At 43.7% G+C, this 18,203-nt stretch overlaps 1 protein-coding gene across 1 annotated transcript in view; it reads right to left on the bottom strand.

The window, feature by feature from the left end:
• LOC126094466 (cytochrome P450 6a2-like) overlaps nucleotides 1–18,203 on the bottom strand; it is an 89,247-nt gene that overhangs the window by 47,753 nt on the left and 23,291 nt on the right. The window contains exon 3 of the mRNA XM_049908854.1: nucleotides 10,162–10,350. Coding sequence (XP_049764811.1) covers nucleotides 10,162–10,350 — 189 coding nt within the window. The remainder of the gene's footprint in view (nucleotides 1–10,161; nucleotides 10,351–18,203) is intronic.

The following is an 18,203-nucleotide window of genomic DNA, read 5'->3' as shown; positions in this document are numbered from 1 at the left end:
GCTAACAAAGCACTGTTGGAATTCTCCGCTCCCGTGCACCCGTTTGTTCGCCTGCAACATACTGCAAGAGAGTCGTAATGGTTTGAGAACAGCTGACAGACAAGAAAATTCTTGTCACCGCTACCCTTATTGCCACATCATCCTCCAATCACCTGGCGTCAAATCTACTGAGCGCATCTAGGAGGCCATGGAGTGAAATGTGCTAGCCTTGGACGTTGTTCCATCGCACGTAGATAAGTTACGAGCAGCTATGAAGTGGTCAGATGGCTTCCCAAAGCTTGTGGTGTTTCAAAAGATGCATGCCATGACGCATCTTCACCAACAGGGAAACAAAGGATGCTCCACGCTACGGTTTGTAATTCAATTGCTCAGAAGAACATATATACGAGAAAACGAAATGTTTTATTTAATTACGAAGGTTATTCAGAAAGTAGGGGACGTTTTGGCATAAAAAAACTAAGTACAAGAAATACATTTTATTATATACATCTCAAAGAGCGACTGACATACTACTTTTCCACATAGTCACCAAACACATTGGGGCAGTTATCATAGCGGTGGACAAGCTCTGAAATACCTTCGTCGTAAAATTCTGCCGCCTGAGACTTCAGCCAGTGAGTCACATCCTCCCAGAGTTCGGCATTGTCATCAAAGCGCTGCGCTGCAAGCCAGTTCTTCATCTTGGGAAACAAGTGGAAGTCGCCTGTTACAAGATCGGGGCTGTAGGGCGAATGAGGGAAAATTTCCCATTTGAATGAATTACGGAGTTCTTTAGCGCGGTTTGCCGTTTGAGGTCTGGCATTGCCGTGCAAAAACAAAATTTTGGACGTCAGCTTTTCTCGGTGTTTTGTTTTGAACTGCTCTCCTAAGGCTGTGCAAAGTTTGGCAGTACCAGGCAGAATTTATGGTTGCTACACGTTCGAGAAAATCAATAAGAAGCACACCTTTCCTACCCCAAAACAATGTCGCCATCAACTTCCTTGCTGACAAGGTTTGCAAACATTTTCTTGGTTTTTGGGGGGACCTTGTGTGCCTCCACTCGATGGACTGTAATTTTGTCTCGCAATTGACGTGTTTCACCCAAGTATCGTCACTGGTTACGATTCGATCCAGTAATGAATCACCATGTTTGTGGTAGGCCTCCAGAAATTTCAACATTGACCCCATTCCCTGTTCTTTATGGTGCTCTGTAAGCATTTTGGGCACCCGTCGTGCACAAAATTTGTGGTAGCCTAGCATTTGAGTGACAATTTCAAACAACAAAGTCCGTGAAACTTGTGGAAAAGAAAGTGAAAACTCCGTTATTGTGAAGCGACGGTTTTCACGAATCGTTTCATCAACTTCAGCGACAAGGTCGTCAGTCACAATGCTCGGGCGTCCACTCCTCTCTTCATCATGAACGTAGGTTCGGCAATTTTTGAACAGAGTGCACCATTTCCTTCGGAACATTCACTCATTACGTTGTTTCCGTGCACTTCGCACAGTTCATGATAAATTTCTATAGGTTTTAGGTTTTTCGCCAACAAGAACCGTATCGCAGACCGCACCTCACAACTGGAGGGATTTTCGATTGCAGCGCACATTTCAAATTCGAATATCGAAACAACCAGATACGCAGAGACGTTCCCGCTGTCACGGATGGATGCCGACTGAGCTGCTGAACACGTACATACCAAAATATACGCGGTCGGCGCGCGCCTAGCGGCGTCAGACGGAAACATTTCCTTTCTGAATAGCCCTCGTAGATTCAGTTACAAATGACTGCAATGGATAGTGTTACACTATAATGTGTGGCATGGTGTCATCTCTAAAGAATGCGTGGCCGCTAGCTTCCTGGGATTTCTTCCCGACGGCTCGTGGCACCAATCTGTCTGTAACTCCTGCACGGATTTCAGGATTTGACGGCTGTCTATACGGCAGAGCCAGTCGCACAATTCTGTGATCTCCTCGTGGTGTGGTCGTCGTTGAAGGACCGTGCCACACTGTTGTCCTTAGTCGTGTCGTCACCACTTGTTGCCGGCCGGAGTGGCCGTGCGGTTCTAGGCACTACAGTCTGGAACTGAGCGACCGCTACGGTCGCAGGTTCGAATCCTGCCTCGGGCATGGATGTGTGTGATGTCCTTAGGTTAGTTAGGTTTAATTACTTCTAAGTTCTAGGCGACTGATGACCTCAGAATTTAAGTCGCATAGTGCTCAGAGCCACTTTGAACCACTTGTTCTGCTGTCTTTGCACTACAGCCGAATGTCAATGTGATCTGCCTCCATGCTCCTAATGCCAATGATCCGATCTTTCTTAAAGTCCGAAAGAAGGCGACAACGATGTTCTATTAACGTTAGACACACCTAATATCCGAAATGTACTCCCATAATTTGGGTGGGGAAAACCGTGTCACGAAATTTTAACCCTGGATAGCTGATGCCAGTTGGAATCAAATTTACTAAATTTGTGCACCATTCTTAAACTACGGTAACTTGGCGGCACGCGCTCCAATTGGCCGTGGATTGCCCTGTTGCCGTTCGTCAGTTGACAGGCAGTGCTATGGTTCTCGCTACCACCGCGCGTGCGGGCCGCCTTGGATACATCCCGATCTCCAGCATTCGCGGTCTTGCGTTGTCCAGAGCATCCGGCAACAGGGCAATCCCGCGACCAATCGGATCGTTTGGCGCCAAGTTTCCGTAGTTTAAAATGGTGCGTTGTCGCCCTACACAACGTCAGTGATTTTGGTTCCCACTGGCATCAGCTATCCAGGGTTAAAATTACGTGACACAATTTTTCTCCAGCCTGTATAGGATTGGTTTTTTCTGTCCTGAAAACACTTAAAATTATCTCCCATAAGGATGAAATTTTTGTCAACATATCTCAGAGACATGGAAACAATGGGCCATAAGTTTGATATCGTGCTGTCATTATGTACAAAGTACATAGCGTAACACATTCCATTTCAGTCAGTGTAAGGGAAAAAGACATTCAAGTGATAATTATCCGATTGCAGTTGAGCTGCAAAGATGTCAGCAGCGGTAGTGGAACTGGAAGTGTATCATATTAATAATGACCACTTTTGGGCCACTCTTTTTTCCTCAGGATAAGATTTGTGTGTGTGTGTTTCAACTTTTTTTGACGTGTGGCAGCACGTTGGTGTTAGGTGTATTGGTAAGAGAACCAGTGTACTGGGAGAGATGAACAATATAAAAATGGATAAACATGAAGAAAGAAGTCAATTAAAAATTCATATTTTTGTTTTGAATATGTTTTAATGAATATAGAATTATAGTATTAAATATTTTAGTTCAGAATAATTTTATCAGTTTATTACGAAGGCTTTTCTAATTAGTTCTTGGTTTTGTTCAAGCATTACCCTGGCTTTCTCTCATCACAGCAGTTACACTTATTATTAAAATTTTGACTATCGTGAGTTACACTTATTAGAAATATTTTGACCATCGTGAACAGGAAACACACTCAATCCAATAGTAATTTTTACGTTTGGTAGTAAATTTCACCACAGCCAACACATTCATCCTCATCTTATTAATCAAATTTTTATTTCCGTAATCTTCTATAGTGTCTGCACCTGATTAACACAGAGAGGTATTTGCAGTATTTTTGTTACTGAGCTTCTTCGGTCTGTTTTCCTCTTCACTACTATACTGGCATTTCCCATTGATCATTCATTGATAATTTTTTGTGCCTTTTTCTGTTTCCTTTCTCCTCTTTTCCCTATTTTTCCCTACAGTTACAATATTTTCAGCAGAGTTTAGCCCTTTGGATACAACTGTTGCCTTCCTCTTAATTCACGGTTTTTGTCAATAGAAGAAAAAGTATTGTCTGTGCTGGCTTAGGAGTAGTCAGTTTTGAGGTGATAGTCTTGAAAGATTAAAACTGCGTGCCGGACCGACACTCGAACTCGGGATCTTTGCCTTTCGCGGGCAAGTGCTCTACCAGCTGAGCTACCCAAGCACCACTCACGACCCGTCCTCACAGATTCAATTCTGCTAGTACCTCGTCTGCTCGCCCGCGAAAGGCAAAGGTCCCGACTTCGAGTCTCGGTCCGGCACACAGTTTAAATTTGCCAGGGAGTTTCATATCAGCGCACACCCCGCTGCAGAGTGAAAAATCTCATTCTGGAATCTTGAAAGTTCTAGTTTTGACTTAGGCAGATAACTCTGCTCTTTTGGTGTGCTTGGGATCTGCAAGTCCTTTGATGAGCTTTGAGGTGGTTGGTTGGCCTGAGTGCAAGATTCTGCTCTTGCATTTGCTGGCACAGATATATCTTCCGACAAATAAGTATAGCCTGAAACTGCGGCTATCATCAGTGGCATTATTACACATGCCTTGAAGCTAAATTTAATTGTGCTCCGTCTCTCCCACATAAAAACAAGTGGTCGATCTCTCCCGATTGTCTAGGAGAGATGGACTTCACCAATTTCTGTCTGTAGGCAGCGAATTCGGTGGCCATTTTAGGTTAATTTCATGCCTACACATTTCTCAAACTTGCAGTAAAAAAAAAAAACTGTATCGGTACTCTGAAAATTGAGCCTTAATACTAAAGTTATGTAACAACACAATAACGCTTTTCTGTTTACCAGAAGAGAGAATGTGATTTTTTTCCAGAACTAACACGAAAGTGACAGCAACTCTTCCGCATCACCTTTGTTCACAACAGAACTTCCTCACAAATAGTGTGATCCGCTCTCCAGTGGCGCATTTGTGAAATCTGCCACTGGTCCGTCTCACCCAATGGTCTAACTCTTACCCTACGTATTTGACGTAAGCAGTTCTTTGGGTTTATTTTATTGGGCTGCTCCCGGCCGTTCGCTCATCATTGTCGGTACACTTATTAAGCAAGACAAATACACTGGTGTGCATAACGTAAGGCCGAAAGTAACTTTCGCATGATGTGTCACTGCAAAATAACGTAGCTCGGTGAAACGTGGACCTGAAAGAAACACGCAATGAGAGGTACAGAAATGACACTTCTATTAAAAGACAATAATTACACTGAAGTCACCGCGACATACGATTGTCCCCTGCACATTATAAAAGGCGGGACGTGGTTCTAAATAGGGTGAGTGACCACCAAGGACGACAGTGCTCTGAAATGTGCTCCCATGCTCGACATAATCTCAGTGAGGAGTTCTTGGCGTAGGGCATTCTATTCTTCCACCAGCGCAATTGAGAGCTGCTGGACTGTTGTTTCTGCAGTACGTTTCTTCAACACATCCCACACGTGCTCAATGCTACTTAAGTTGGGGGATAGGGCAGGGCAGTCCATCCGCCGAATATCCTCTCGTTCCAGGAGTTCCTCCACATGCGCAGTTCAATGTGATCGCTCATTGTAATCTATTACAATGACGTCAGGGTCGAGACACCCCTGAAAAGACAACATGGTGAAGAAGTATAGTGACACAATGACATGTACCATGTTCAAAGATCTGTAGGTCAGTATACTGCCGCAACATTATGCCTCCCCGCACTTTAACAGCTGGACTACCACAAAAATCATATTTGCCAATGTTCGTGGGTGTATTACGTGTCCACATCTCTCGCCATACGAAGGTGCGTAATGCACGCTGGAATATTTTCACCACCTGATCATTTTGGTGATGCAGGTGTTATAGTGTGGGAAGGCATGGGCGTACTTAACTCTGTATCTTTGAACAAGGTACACACACTGGTCAACGTTCATGTGACATATTACTCCTTCCCCATGCTTGCATGTTCAGTGGTGCATTCGGCTGTGACTTCATTTTTATGGAGGACAATGTGCGAGCGCATCGAATATTGCAGGTGGAGCAGCTGATATTCGGCGAATGGTTTGACTTACCCGTTCCCCCGAGTTAAATCCCATCAAGCACATGTGGGGTGCGTTGGGGAGACACTTATTGCAGTACGTTCACATGCAACAGCGATTATCCAGCAGCTGTTAACCTTGATGATAGAGAAATGGGACGCCCTACCACACGATCTCCTTACCAGCGTTCGTGTCCAGTATGGGAGCACGCTGCACAGCATGGACTGCCCTCTGCGGTGATCACACATCCTATTGAGAAAAATATACCACCTTTTGTAATGTCAAGAATACCATCATAAATCGCGGAGACTTCAGTGTAATTATTGTCTTTGAATAAAAGTGTCACTTTTGATTGTGGCACCATACACAATCATTAACCCGGCACCAGGGAGGTAGGGTCCCCTTCCCTATTCCTCCACTGGGGTAGTTCCTGTCTGGCGCGTCCACGTCGCGGGGGTGGGCATCCTACACCTCAGTAGGCCGGAGTGCTAGGCAGGGACCCAATCCCGTGGGGTATAACACGGAACCCATGCCTAGGGTTACGGGTGAATACCTTAATGGCAGCGACGGCGGAGAAGGAATACTTCGGAACGGCGTAGCTGGTAGATGAGGCAACCCTCCTTTCTGGGAATTAAACGAGAAGCGAACCACTGCCTTGTGGTGGAGGAGAAACTCCAAAGGCTAAGGGAGACAACCCCAACACAAAATCCTTTCTTGCGTTAGGCCTAGCAACCAATAGGAAAGTCTTTATATATAGATTTCAAAACACATACGAGCCTCGGAACGAACCACTCAGGATTTGACCCTACTATTTCAAAAAAAGCAATAAAAGACTTTGTAAAAACTACAGAGGAATAACCCTCATGAGTCACACAGCCAAGATTTTTGAAAGAATTTTGCTAAATCGAATAAGTGAAAAGATAGAAAAGGAGCTGAGTGAAGAAAAGCATGGGTTTAGGAAAGGAAGAAGCACGATCGAGCTGATATTTTGTATCCGTGAACTGATGGAAAAAAAGCTGGGAGTATAACAAAAGGGTGATAATGGTTTTTATAGACATAGAAAAGGCGTGTGACTCAGTTAACATGGAAAGACTCTGGGAGGAAATGAAGAAGATAGATATAGAAGATGGATACATTAGTGTAATAAAGACAATGTTCAGAGGACACAATTGTAGAATTAGAAAACCACTGGGGAACTCTGAATACTTCGAAATAAGACAAGGACTTAAGCAAGGAAGTATTCTATCTCCTGCAATTTTTAATGTTGTTATGGAGGGAATGAATAGGGCAGTTAAAGATATAGTAAAAGAAAAAGACAAAAAGATGACTTTTGCAGATGATATGGTAATATGGGGTGATAAAGAGGTAGATGTACAGTTACAACTTGATGCATGGAAAGATTAAAAATAAATAAAGATAAGAGTGAAGTAATGGTATTTGGTAGAGAGAAAGGGATCAACGGAAGTATTACCTGGAATGGAGAAGCTCTCAAAGTGGTAGAAAGTTTCGCTTATTTAAGGAGTGAAATATCTAGGGATGGAAGAATAACTAACGAAATTAATAGGAGGTTACAGAATCGAGGCAATTTCTACCAAACAATAAAACACCTGATTTGGAATAAGGAAGTTTTAGAAAAAGCAAAACTCCTGATGTACAAGAATTAATACTTTCCTATTGTCACCTATGGTGGAGAAACATGAACAATGACAGAAAGGGACTGGAGCAGACTGCAAGCAGATGAAATGAAATTTCTCAGAGCAGTTAAGGGAAAAACAAAAATGGACTTAGTAAGGAATGTAGAGATTAGAAAGGACCTTAAACAAGAAAGTATGACAGAAGAAATTGAAGAAATTGAAAAAAAAAGAGATTAATATGGTATGGGCACGTTAAGAGGATGCATGGGCAGAGACTCCCCAAAATTATGGAAGAACTAAAGATGGATGGGAAAAGACCTAGAGGGTGCCCAAGAACACGGTGGAAAATGGGAGTGAGAATATCTGTGGAAAGGAGAGGTGTGAGCTGGCAGCAAGTGGAGGAAGAAAAGTAGTGGGAGGACCGAGCCAAATGGAGATGACTCGTCAGCACCCAGACTCGGCAGTAGCTGGAGCGGGATCCGGATACAAAGAATAAAACTGTCATTTCTGTTCGTGTCATTGTGTATTTCCTTATGTTACCTACTGCGTTATATAGTAGCAGTTCTACGTATGGTGGAAGTTTCGTCAACCTTGCTTCTCATGACACATCATGCGAAAGTCACTTTCGTGCTTACGTTTTGCTCCTCTTTGCACTTCATGAAACATGTTATTTGTTGTATATAGTGTTTTGTGAGTATTTGGTTTTGTGTATTGTTGTATGTGACCTGCCTTGTATGTAGTACTTTTTACTATATGTCAAAAATGGTGTTTCGTAGTAATCATATAACAGCATTATTAGGTGATTTATATGCATATATAGATATGCAGGATACCTACCTATGGGTTTTATGCAACCCTCAGCGCCTTCAAAAATCACGTCCAAGATTTTCATGTTCTCTCGCTCGTTTTGCACAAACTATTAGTCCTACAGAAAAATGAACAGGACCTTTTTGTAAGAAACTTAGTGTAGTTACATTTCGTGTTGGGATACTTTTCCTTTAGAGGCAACAGTTTCCGAGTTATTAAAGAAAATCACGTTTGAAGATCGCTTTTGCACGTTTTTCTTGAGTAACTCGAAAACAGTAGCCTCCAGCGAAAACGTATCCCAGTACAAAATTCAACTACATTAAATTTTCTGCAAAAAGTTCCTGTTAATTTTTCTGTAGAACTAATAATCTGCGCATAATGAGAGAGAATATGGAAACTTTGCACGTGGTTTCTGAATGCATTGTGGATTGCATAAAACCCGTAGGTAGGGCAGCTGAATCACCCCGCACATGCAATCAGTATAAGAAATTTTTACCAGAATATGTCGTTGTCAGTGACAATTACTGTACATGCAAGCATCAGTAATTGTTGCAAACCATAGACTATATACAGTTTTACTTCTGATTATCTCTGTTAACAGAACAAAGAAATGTGTGGAGCGCTAAAGCATACTAATGAAATTTTCGACGAATTTTTTTTAAGATCGGTCTCTTCGTTTAAAATAACTTCGGGAGGTTTCGTTATATACATACGAAGATTTATATTTGCTCCATAACATTTAGTAAACTTCCATTTTTGGCAATATGCAAGACTGATACGCACTGTATAGTATCACTGGCCTTGTGATATTGTTCTTCTAAGTGTGACCTAAATCTAGACAGGTTTGTATCACCAGAATGAAATTTTCACTATGCAGCGGAGTGAGCGCTTATATGAAACTTACTGGCAGAATAAAACTGTGTGCCAGACCGAGACTCGAACGCCGGACTTTTGCCTTTTGCGGGCAAGTGCTCTAACATGTGAGCTACCCAAGCACGACTCACGACCCGTCCTTACAGCTTTAATTTCCCCGGTACCTCGTCTCCTACATTCCAAACTTCACAGAAGCTCTCCCACAGACCTTGCATAACTAGTGCTCCTGGAAGAATGTATATCCTTTCTTCCAGGAGTTTCTGCAGGGCAGGAGAACGTCTGTGGAGTCTGCAAGGTAGGAAACGAGGTAGAGCCGGAAGTAAAGCTGTAAGGACGGGTTGTCAGTCGTGCTTTGGTAGCCCTCATGGTAGAGCACTTGCCCGCAAAAGGCAGTGGTCCCACGTTCGAGTGTCGGTCCGGCACACAGTTTTAATTTGCCAGAATGTTTCAGGTTTGTGTCAGTGAGATTCAGACATTCTTGAAATCTTGCTTTGAAATTTATTCCCGTTTTCCTCTATGAGTATTTTTTCACAGTTATCGCTTTTTAACTTGTAAATACGAATGGACAAATTTGCAGGATTGTTCTATATTATGAGAAATTTTTAATTTTCATATGTTGTTCTTGCTGAAGTTTATTTGTATGTAGGTTTTTTTGAAGTGCAAGTCTGATTTTATCTGAAAATTTCGCAAATATGACATGACAGCAAACTGTGTATTCTTGCTATAATTTGTCCTTGCTTCTTTTTTTTCCATCAGAGTGTAATCTCGCGTTTTAAATTTTGTCGACGAGGGTGCAGTTGTAACCTTTGATTTTTGTTATTCTTCTTGGTGTCTTTAATTAAGATGTTATGTTTTCTTTTGCCACTGGGTATCTTATCAGTCTCTCTACAGAGGTTCAAACATATATCTCTTTGTGTGCTTTTGAGTAGCAAGAGCTATTGTATATTATACAGTCTGAAATTGTCTCTGTCCACTAGATAACTTTGTGTAACAGTGATGTAAGAAATAACTGCAGCAATCACGCTATATTATGTTTTGTCACAGAAAGTACTGACCTTTCACCCTTGAGAAAGAATGGGTTCCTCGCGAATACGGGATCTAGTTTTTCGTCGACAAAGCTGTTGTTGTCCTGGAAGGAGGGGAAGTCCCTGATCAGCATCTGACGTACCAGGTCGGCGTCCCTCACGAGCAGCGCTACTTCCCGCACACGGTAGACGCCGCAGAACGGCACACCATCCATCTTGCTGCAAACAAACGGAATAACATATCAGGTGAGAGCATTGGCATTCGCAGCTTCGTTACTGTTTAATGATGCATGATTAATTTATTTGCTTTTGTATTTTAGGACTGCAGTTTCAGAATGGAGGCTGCCCCCCCCCCTTCCCACCCCCCTCCAGACTATCTCCAGTACACCTTCGTAAATAATTGGCAAGTAACCCACTTCCAGACGAATTAAAACTGTGTACTGGTTGGGGTCTCGAATCCTGAACCTAATTTTCACAGGCAGTGGTCTTACCGACTGAGCTATCCAGGCGCGACTCATGGCTTGCACTCACCTCTGCTGGCACTTCTACAAACAGTTACCTTGGGTGTGGCTAAGCATTCCTCTCCAGTATCCTTCCTTCCTGGAGTGATCATCCAACAGCATGTGCTGGAGAGCTAATGCGAAATTCGGAAATCAGGAGAGAGGTACTTGTGTGAATAAAGCTGTTATAGTGGCATGTGGCTGTGCAAGAGTATTATGTGCTTTAATTAGCCAACACAGCATTTCGTCAACACGTCCATCTTTGTACCCTTCCTTTTTTTCTCTTGAATGAGATGAAATGCATATTTCTGTCACGAAAAGGTTTGATGTTAGATTACGAATTTCGTAAATCAGACGCGGAAAATATGTTCGAAATACTGGAAAATATGAACTGCGTAAACTTACCAAATAATATAAGAAAAGCGTTTTTAACTTTTTGGCAACGACATACATATTTTCCTCCATCGTTTTCAAACATATCACTTCATTCAAGAGGTACATTCGCAAACACGTGTTTGTAAACACTTCAAAGATGTCCAGAATGAAATTTTCACTCTGCAGCGGAGTGTGCGCTGATATGAAACTTCCTGGCAGATTAAAACTGTGTGCCTGACCGAGATTCGAACTCGGAACCTTTGCCTTTCGCGGGCAAGTGCTCTACCAACTTTTTTTTTTCATTTTGTTCATTGTTGATCGTTGTATTTGGTCGTTGCGGATGTCACATGACATCCGTTCAAGTTCGTTGTTGATCCTTTCACTCAGTTTTTTATTACAGAGACCCACCACATCTCTGACCGAGCACGCTGATTACCGTGCCGGCTCCAACTGAGCTACCCAAGCACGACTCACGCCCCGTCCTCACAACTTTACTTCTGCCAGTATCTCGTCTCCTACCTTGCAGTAGAGCTTCTGCAAAGTTTGGAAGGTAGGAGACGAGATACCTTGCAGTAGAGCTTCTGCAAAGTTTGGAAGGTAGGAGACGAGATACTGGCAGAAGTAAAGCTGCGAGGACGGGGCGTGAGTCGTGCTTTGGTAGCTCAGTTGGCACAGTCTGCTTTAGGCGGTGACGCGGCACGGACCTGCTGTCCCGGCCGCGGGCGCGCGTGGACGAGGAAGTGTTTATTTTTATTTATTTATTTATTTAACCTGATCAGATTAGGGCCATCAGGCCCTCTCTTACATCGGACCAGTGTTCCACACATGCAGCATTTCACACATCAAAGTTACATCACGAACATAGTTTAAAAGAGAAAATTAGCTTACTCTAGTGACAATATGAATAAAGAGTAGTGACTAAGACCTAATAAAATAAATGCGGAAGTATTTTTACAACAGGTGCTATGCATACAGATTATGATAAAAGCAATAATAATAACAGTAAAACAAAAAATCAAATAATAATGATAAACATGACTAAGATCTAATGAAGTAAATGCTGGCAGTATTTTTACATCAGGTGCTATACATACAGATTATGGTGAAAGCAATAATAATAACAGTAAAAAAAATCAAATAATAATGACAAACATGAGAAAGATTGGTAATAGTAATGAAGGTTTGTGCAGATGTACATTAATATCTTGGTGTGTAAAGTAGATGTTTACTAGTATAGCGAGTTTTGGGTAAGGGAGATTTAAGGAGGGGGAAAGAGGGAAGTAATGAGGTGAAGTGCACTCATGTACAGAGGAAGGCACTACTGTTGCTTAAGTAGATACGTCATTAACTGTTTTTTGAAGCCGGTCATGTTTTTAAGTTCTCTAACATAACGAGGGAGGTTATTCCAGAGTCGGGTTCCCGCTACTGTAAAGGACTTGGAGAAGGTGACTGAGCGATGCAGTGGAACGGAGAGGATTTTATTATAATGGGATCGTGTGTTTCTGTCATGTTGATCCGACATGAGCGTTAGGGACGAAGAGAGATATGAGGGGCAGTGTACATTTATAAGGCAGTAGATGAGACAGAGTGTATGGAAATCTCTGCGTTTGTCTGCACGCAGCCAGGACAATTTTGCATATGCTGGTGAAATGTGATCAAAAAGTCGAACGTCACAGATATATCGGACGCAGGCATTCGTGACCAGTTCTAGGCGTCGGGAATTTTCCTGAGAGAGGCCTTGTAGGATAATATCGCTGTAGTCAATGATTGGGAGTATAAGCGTTTGTACTAATTTTTTTTTTTTCAGATCGAAAGGGAAGAGTTTTTTATATTTTTGTAGGACATGAAGGGATGCTGATGCTTTTTTGCACACTGCAGTTACGTGCTCTGTCCAATTTAGATTTTCATCTATTATTACTCCCAAACTCTTTGCTGAGGGAGAGAAGTTAATATTTGTTCCATTTAGGATAAGAGGTGGTACGAATTCCCGATGTTTTGGGCTAATGAGCTTAGAGTGACCAACAAGTACCGCTTGGGTTTTAGATGGGTTTAGTTTTAGACCTATGTCCTGTGCCCATTTTGACAGTGCATCGAGGTCAGTATTGAAATTTTCAATAGCTTTCTTGAGATTGCTTGGTTTCGCACATAGATACAACTGAAGGTCATCAGCATACATATGGTATTTGCAATAGGTCAGGACCGATGACACATCATTGACATAAAGAGAGAAGAGTATAGGACCTAATACTGAGCCTTGGGGAACGCCTGACACTACCTGCCGCCATTGTGATTTTATATTCCCAGACAGGACGCGTTGCTGACGAGACGTCATGTATGAGCGAAACCATTGCACTGCGCTTGGTGAGAAATTTAGACCGCTAAGTTTGGCTAGTAAGATGTCGAAGTCGACAGTATCAAATGCTTTGCTGAAATCTAAGAAGCAAATGATAGTCGCTTCTTGTCTGTCCATGGCAAGTTTCAGGTCATCTGTCACCTTTATCAGAGCGGATGTTGTGCTTCGATGTTTACGGAAACCTGATTGGTATTCGTCGAGTAGGTTGTTAGTAGTTAGGTAGTTGGTGAGCTGGTCATGAACTATATATTCTAAGGCCTTTGATAGTGCAGGAAGAAGGCAGATGGGGCGGTAGTCAGAGGGTGCTGTGGCGATGTCCTTTTTAGGGAGTGGCTTAATTTGTCCCAGTTTCCAGGCTTCAGGGAAAACACTTGTGATTAATGAATCGTTGAAAATGTCTGTTATAGAGGGCAGTAGTTGGTCAATAATAAGTTTTACCATCTGGATAGTGATACCATCATGTCCAGTAGATGCTGATCTAATCCGCATTATGGCTTTCTTGACAGTACTGCAAGTGACGTGCTGTAGATAGAATTTTTCTTTGCTACTGTCGTTCATCCCCATGAAGTAATCAATGATTCTCTGTTTTCTTTGCGGATCAATTTTGGTTGTAGGTAATGTGAAGAATCGGTTTAGTTCTTCAGCTGGGACTATGGGATTTTCTGCAACTTTTATTTTGCCTAAACCGAGACTACGGAGATTTTTCCACAGGATAGCTGGTCTACATCTATTGTCAGCTAATGTACGGGCATGTCTGAGCTTAGCGTTTCTCACCGCTTGACTGACTTTGTTTCGTTTCTGCTTGTATACAGCATGATTTTCAGTTGTAGGGTGTATCTTGTATGCTCGATGTGCAGCATCTCTGAGATTCATGAGCTGTTTTAGTTCATCAGTCAGCCAAGGTGCAGGTTGCCTTTTTACTTTTCTAGTCTTTATTGGAGCATGTTTGTCATATAGTTGAGTAATTTTGTTAGTGAAATCCTGGATTTTGTCGTTTATGTCCATGAGGGGAGTAGAGGTAACCCCCCAAACTATTTCTTGTGCCTCAGTTTCGAGTTCAGGCAAATTTATGCGTTTGAGGTCTCGGTATGTAGACAGTTTTTGTTTCTTTCTAGGGCATTCTAGTGAATACGTCATGGAAATGATGTCATGGGCAGACATGCCAGGCGCAGATATTTGAGAGGTGCGGATTATTCTGTTCGGAGATTTCGTTGCGAATATATCTATGAAAGTGTGACTGGTAGTCGTGTGATGAGTAGGTGCCAGCTGAAGTAGCGTCATATTTGAGGAAGAAAGCATCTTCTTAAATTTCCCAGTGGAAGGACTTTTGCACAGAAAATTAATGTTAGTGTCACCTGCTATAATTACATGTTCATATGACGATTCGAGACTAGAGAGGGCATTTTCGAAGCAGGCGAACCCACCTACTTTAGGAGGTTTGTAAAGGACACATATTAAGCACTTTCTGTTAAGTGATTTGATCTCTATGAACATATATTCCACTTGTTTATCTACATTGTTGTCGGATGTGTGTAGTACTGTAGGTGACAAATCAGAGCGTATGTACGCCCCTACTCCGCCCCCTCGTCTGTTGCATCTGTCGTGCCTGAGAAAGATATAGCCATCTAGGTTTACTGAAGTTGTAGGAATACTTGGTTTGAGCCAAGTCTCTGACAAAAGTATTACGTGTATATCAGCAGTTTGAAATATACATTTGAACTCGTCGAAGTGAGCTGGCAGAGACTGGACATTTGCATGTGCAATATGCAGCTTGGTGCGTTCTGGTGTTGATTGCCCGAGGAGACTGCCGACCGATGTTTGCGGGTCGTGGTTGGCGGTGACAAGAGGGTCTGGCATGAGGAATGCGGAAGGCGTGTGAAGGAGCGGGGGGGGGGGGGGGGGTGAGGGAGTGTCCTCCCAGTTCTAGTTCTGTGCAGTGAAAGCGGTCGGGAGGGGGAGGGGGTAGGTCCCCGGGGAGACAACGGGATCTGCGGCCAAGGCCAGCGAGGTCTGCAACGGTTCTGGAAGTAGCCGTGGGCTGGCAGGGGAAGGAATTTCGCTAAACACAACGGGGGTAATCTGCACGTTACGGCAGAATGTGATATTAATTTCACTTATGAGGATAACAACTAATGTATGACGGTGGGTCGCTAATTAAGGATGGAAGTGAGACTACCTTATGTAATAATTAACAAAAATTACATGAGAAATAATAACAAATATTACACAAGAAAAATAATTAGAGATAAAAAAAATAGTTATGTAGAGAAACGAACAATTTGATGATACATTAGTTACGATATGGGGGACAGTGTAAACAATATAAACATACAGGTTAGTGGCAGCAAGATTAGACATGATTTAGCTTCTAAAGCACAGGCATTCGAGTTCATTAACACAGCAAATTGTTTTCTTTCCGTTTTCGGTCTTAACCATTATCCTGCCGTCATTTGTCCATACGTTCTGTAGCCCAAATTTCGAAATCGCGCTCTTCAAAATGTTTAGTCTTTCAGAGGTCAGATCCTCGCGTACTGTCAGACCCGACTTCGCGAGATTCTTCTTTGCTCTGAAGATTTCAGATCTTTTCCTATACGACATAAATTTCACTATTATAGGTCTTGGTTTTGTAGAACCTGGCGACTTACGACCCACTCTATGACTTCTGTCAATGTCACTCAGAGTCACCTGCACGCCTAGCTTTTCTTGGACAAGGTTTATCACAAGTTCATCTGTGTTCTCTCTGCTCCTTTCTGGAATGCCGAACAGTCTGAGATTATTGCGTCTCTGATACTGTTCGAGCTCGTCCGTCTTCTCGATCAATTTCTGTTCGAGCAGTCGTGCTTTCTCCTCACTTGCTTTTAACGATTCGTCCAGTGCACGGATCTCGCTCGCATTCGCCTCCAGAGTGTTCTGTATTTTATCCGTCACTGCTGCAGTGACAGCATCAGTGATGGTTTGAACAACGAGCCCGAGCGTCTCCTTAGCCTGCAGCGCGGCACTCACCTCAGCCTTCACGAGTGCGGCGATGTCTGCGATGCCGGGCGGAGCGGCCGCAGCTCCCGTGTAGACTCCACGCCTGCGGTGTCGCCGGCCTGGCCGTTGGCTGCACTGCGCGTTGTTCGTCGATTTTCCATTTTTAGTGCGATTCCGTGTAATTGGTGCTCAGTATGTGATGTAAAATACGACAATCGGCAGTAGATATACGGCTTTAGTATATGTAGACTAGCCTAACTGCTTAAAACACCTCCAGATTTCACGTAAACTTGCGAGCCAAGCTAACGCACGTCACTCACTCGCCGTGTTGTTGTCTGACTCGATCGCCATGGCACACAATTTTCGAAAGACTACGCTGCAATTTACGTTCGACAACGAATTTGCCAGACCCAAAGCTTTCGAAATAGAGCGTTTTTTGAGGGAAGAAGTTCGTTTACCTGCTACAGACATAATTGGAATACACCTGTCCATTGTAAGCAGTACAATGTACGTAAAGATGACCGATGAAGCTGCGTGTGAAAGAACTCTCTCCGCTGCTCGAAGAGGATTTAAATTTCGACACTCTGATGGCCATACCAGCGATGTAACAGTAGCTCCTTCAGGATTGGGTGTGAGGATCATTCGGATCTTTGAATTGCCGTTTGAGGTGCCAGAATAGATGGTTACTGAATCGCTGCGACCATATGGAACGGTACTTAGTCATACGCCTGAACGCTGGGCAAGTTTTAGTACCTATCCTGTGCTAAACCGCGTGCGACAGGTGCGGGTCGTCCTTACTAAACATATCCCGTCTTATTTATACATTGGCGGGTGTCGAGCTATTGTGATCTACGATGGCCAGCCACGCACTTGTTCTGGCTGTGGTGGAGAAGGACATATCCTATCGGAGTGCATACAACGCCGCGTCGTGCAACTGCCACATGGAGACGCGTCACAGCGAGAAGTTCCCACGCAACTGCCGATGACGTACGTGTCGGTGGCTCGCCGGGAGGTGTTGCCCAGTTCGGAGCGTGACAAGGACGTGTTTATGCAAGAGCCGACCGAGTTACGGTAGCATGGAGGTGACTCGGAGAATGTCCCTACGCCCACGTCACGTCGGTTGAGGGAGGAACCTTCCGACAACTCACATGAAGCACGCGACGTGGAAGTAGAGGTCGAGACAGTGGCACCGGCAACGGACCAACGAACGATCGACGAACACAGTGAGGCAGCAGAGGGCAGGGCACGCAAACAGCGATCGCCGAAGCGTCGCAAAAAGCGTCGCCATAGTTAGGGTGACACGTCCCCCCCTAGCCTAGGGGACACGGAAGGTATCCTAGCCGAAGAACTGTCTGACACGGAACACGTGCCTTTAGAGGACGCTGACAGGATTCCGTCAGATGGAGACCGGATGTCCTGCCTTTCAGATGGTCCCTCTTCATTGACACCGACTGACCCAGCGCTGCCGACGAAGGAGTCAGGGATACCAATGTCCCAGCAGCCTCGTCGAAATACATCAGAGGACGTTTCTCGGATGGATGACCACTGCGACTCGGCGGAACCAGTCGAGGACATACAGGAATTGTCACCCCCTAATGATGACCACTCACCTACAGGATGCACACCACGGAACGACAACAAAGGAGGGCAGCCCGTTGGCGGGCACCCCTCTGAGCACGAATAGTGGACTAACGCTCTTGGAGTTCTCAGTGACATGACACGAGCATGACAACGACAACGAACCAAGCATATAAGGTGGGCACAGTGAACATTAACACCGCACGTTCGCTTGCAAAGATGCAACTTCTCCGGGACATGATTTACGCCACTGACGTTGATATTCTGCTGATGCAGGAAACCTGCAATGCTGC

This window comes from Schistocerca cancellata, chromosome 8 (assembly GCF_023864275.1).
Source record: "Schistocerca cancellata isolate TAMUIC-IGC-003103 chromosome 8, iqSchCanc2.1, whole genome shotgun sequence".
Lineage (NCBI taxonomy): Eukaryota > Metazoa > Arthropoda > Insecta > Orthoptera > Acrididae > Schistocerca > Schistocerca cancellata.
The sequence above is the reverse complement of the archived record's forward strand: the minus strand, read 5'-3'. Positions and strand labels throughout refer to the sequence as shown.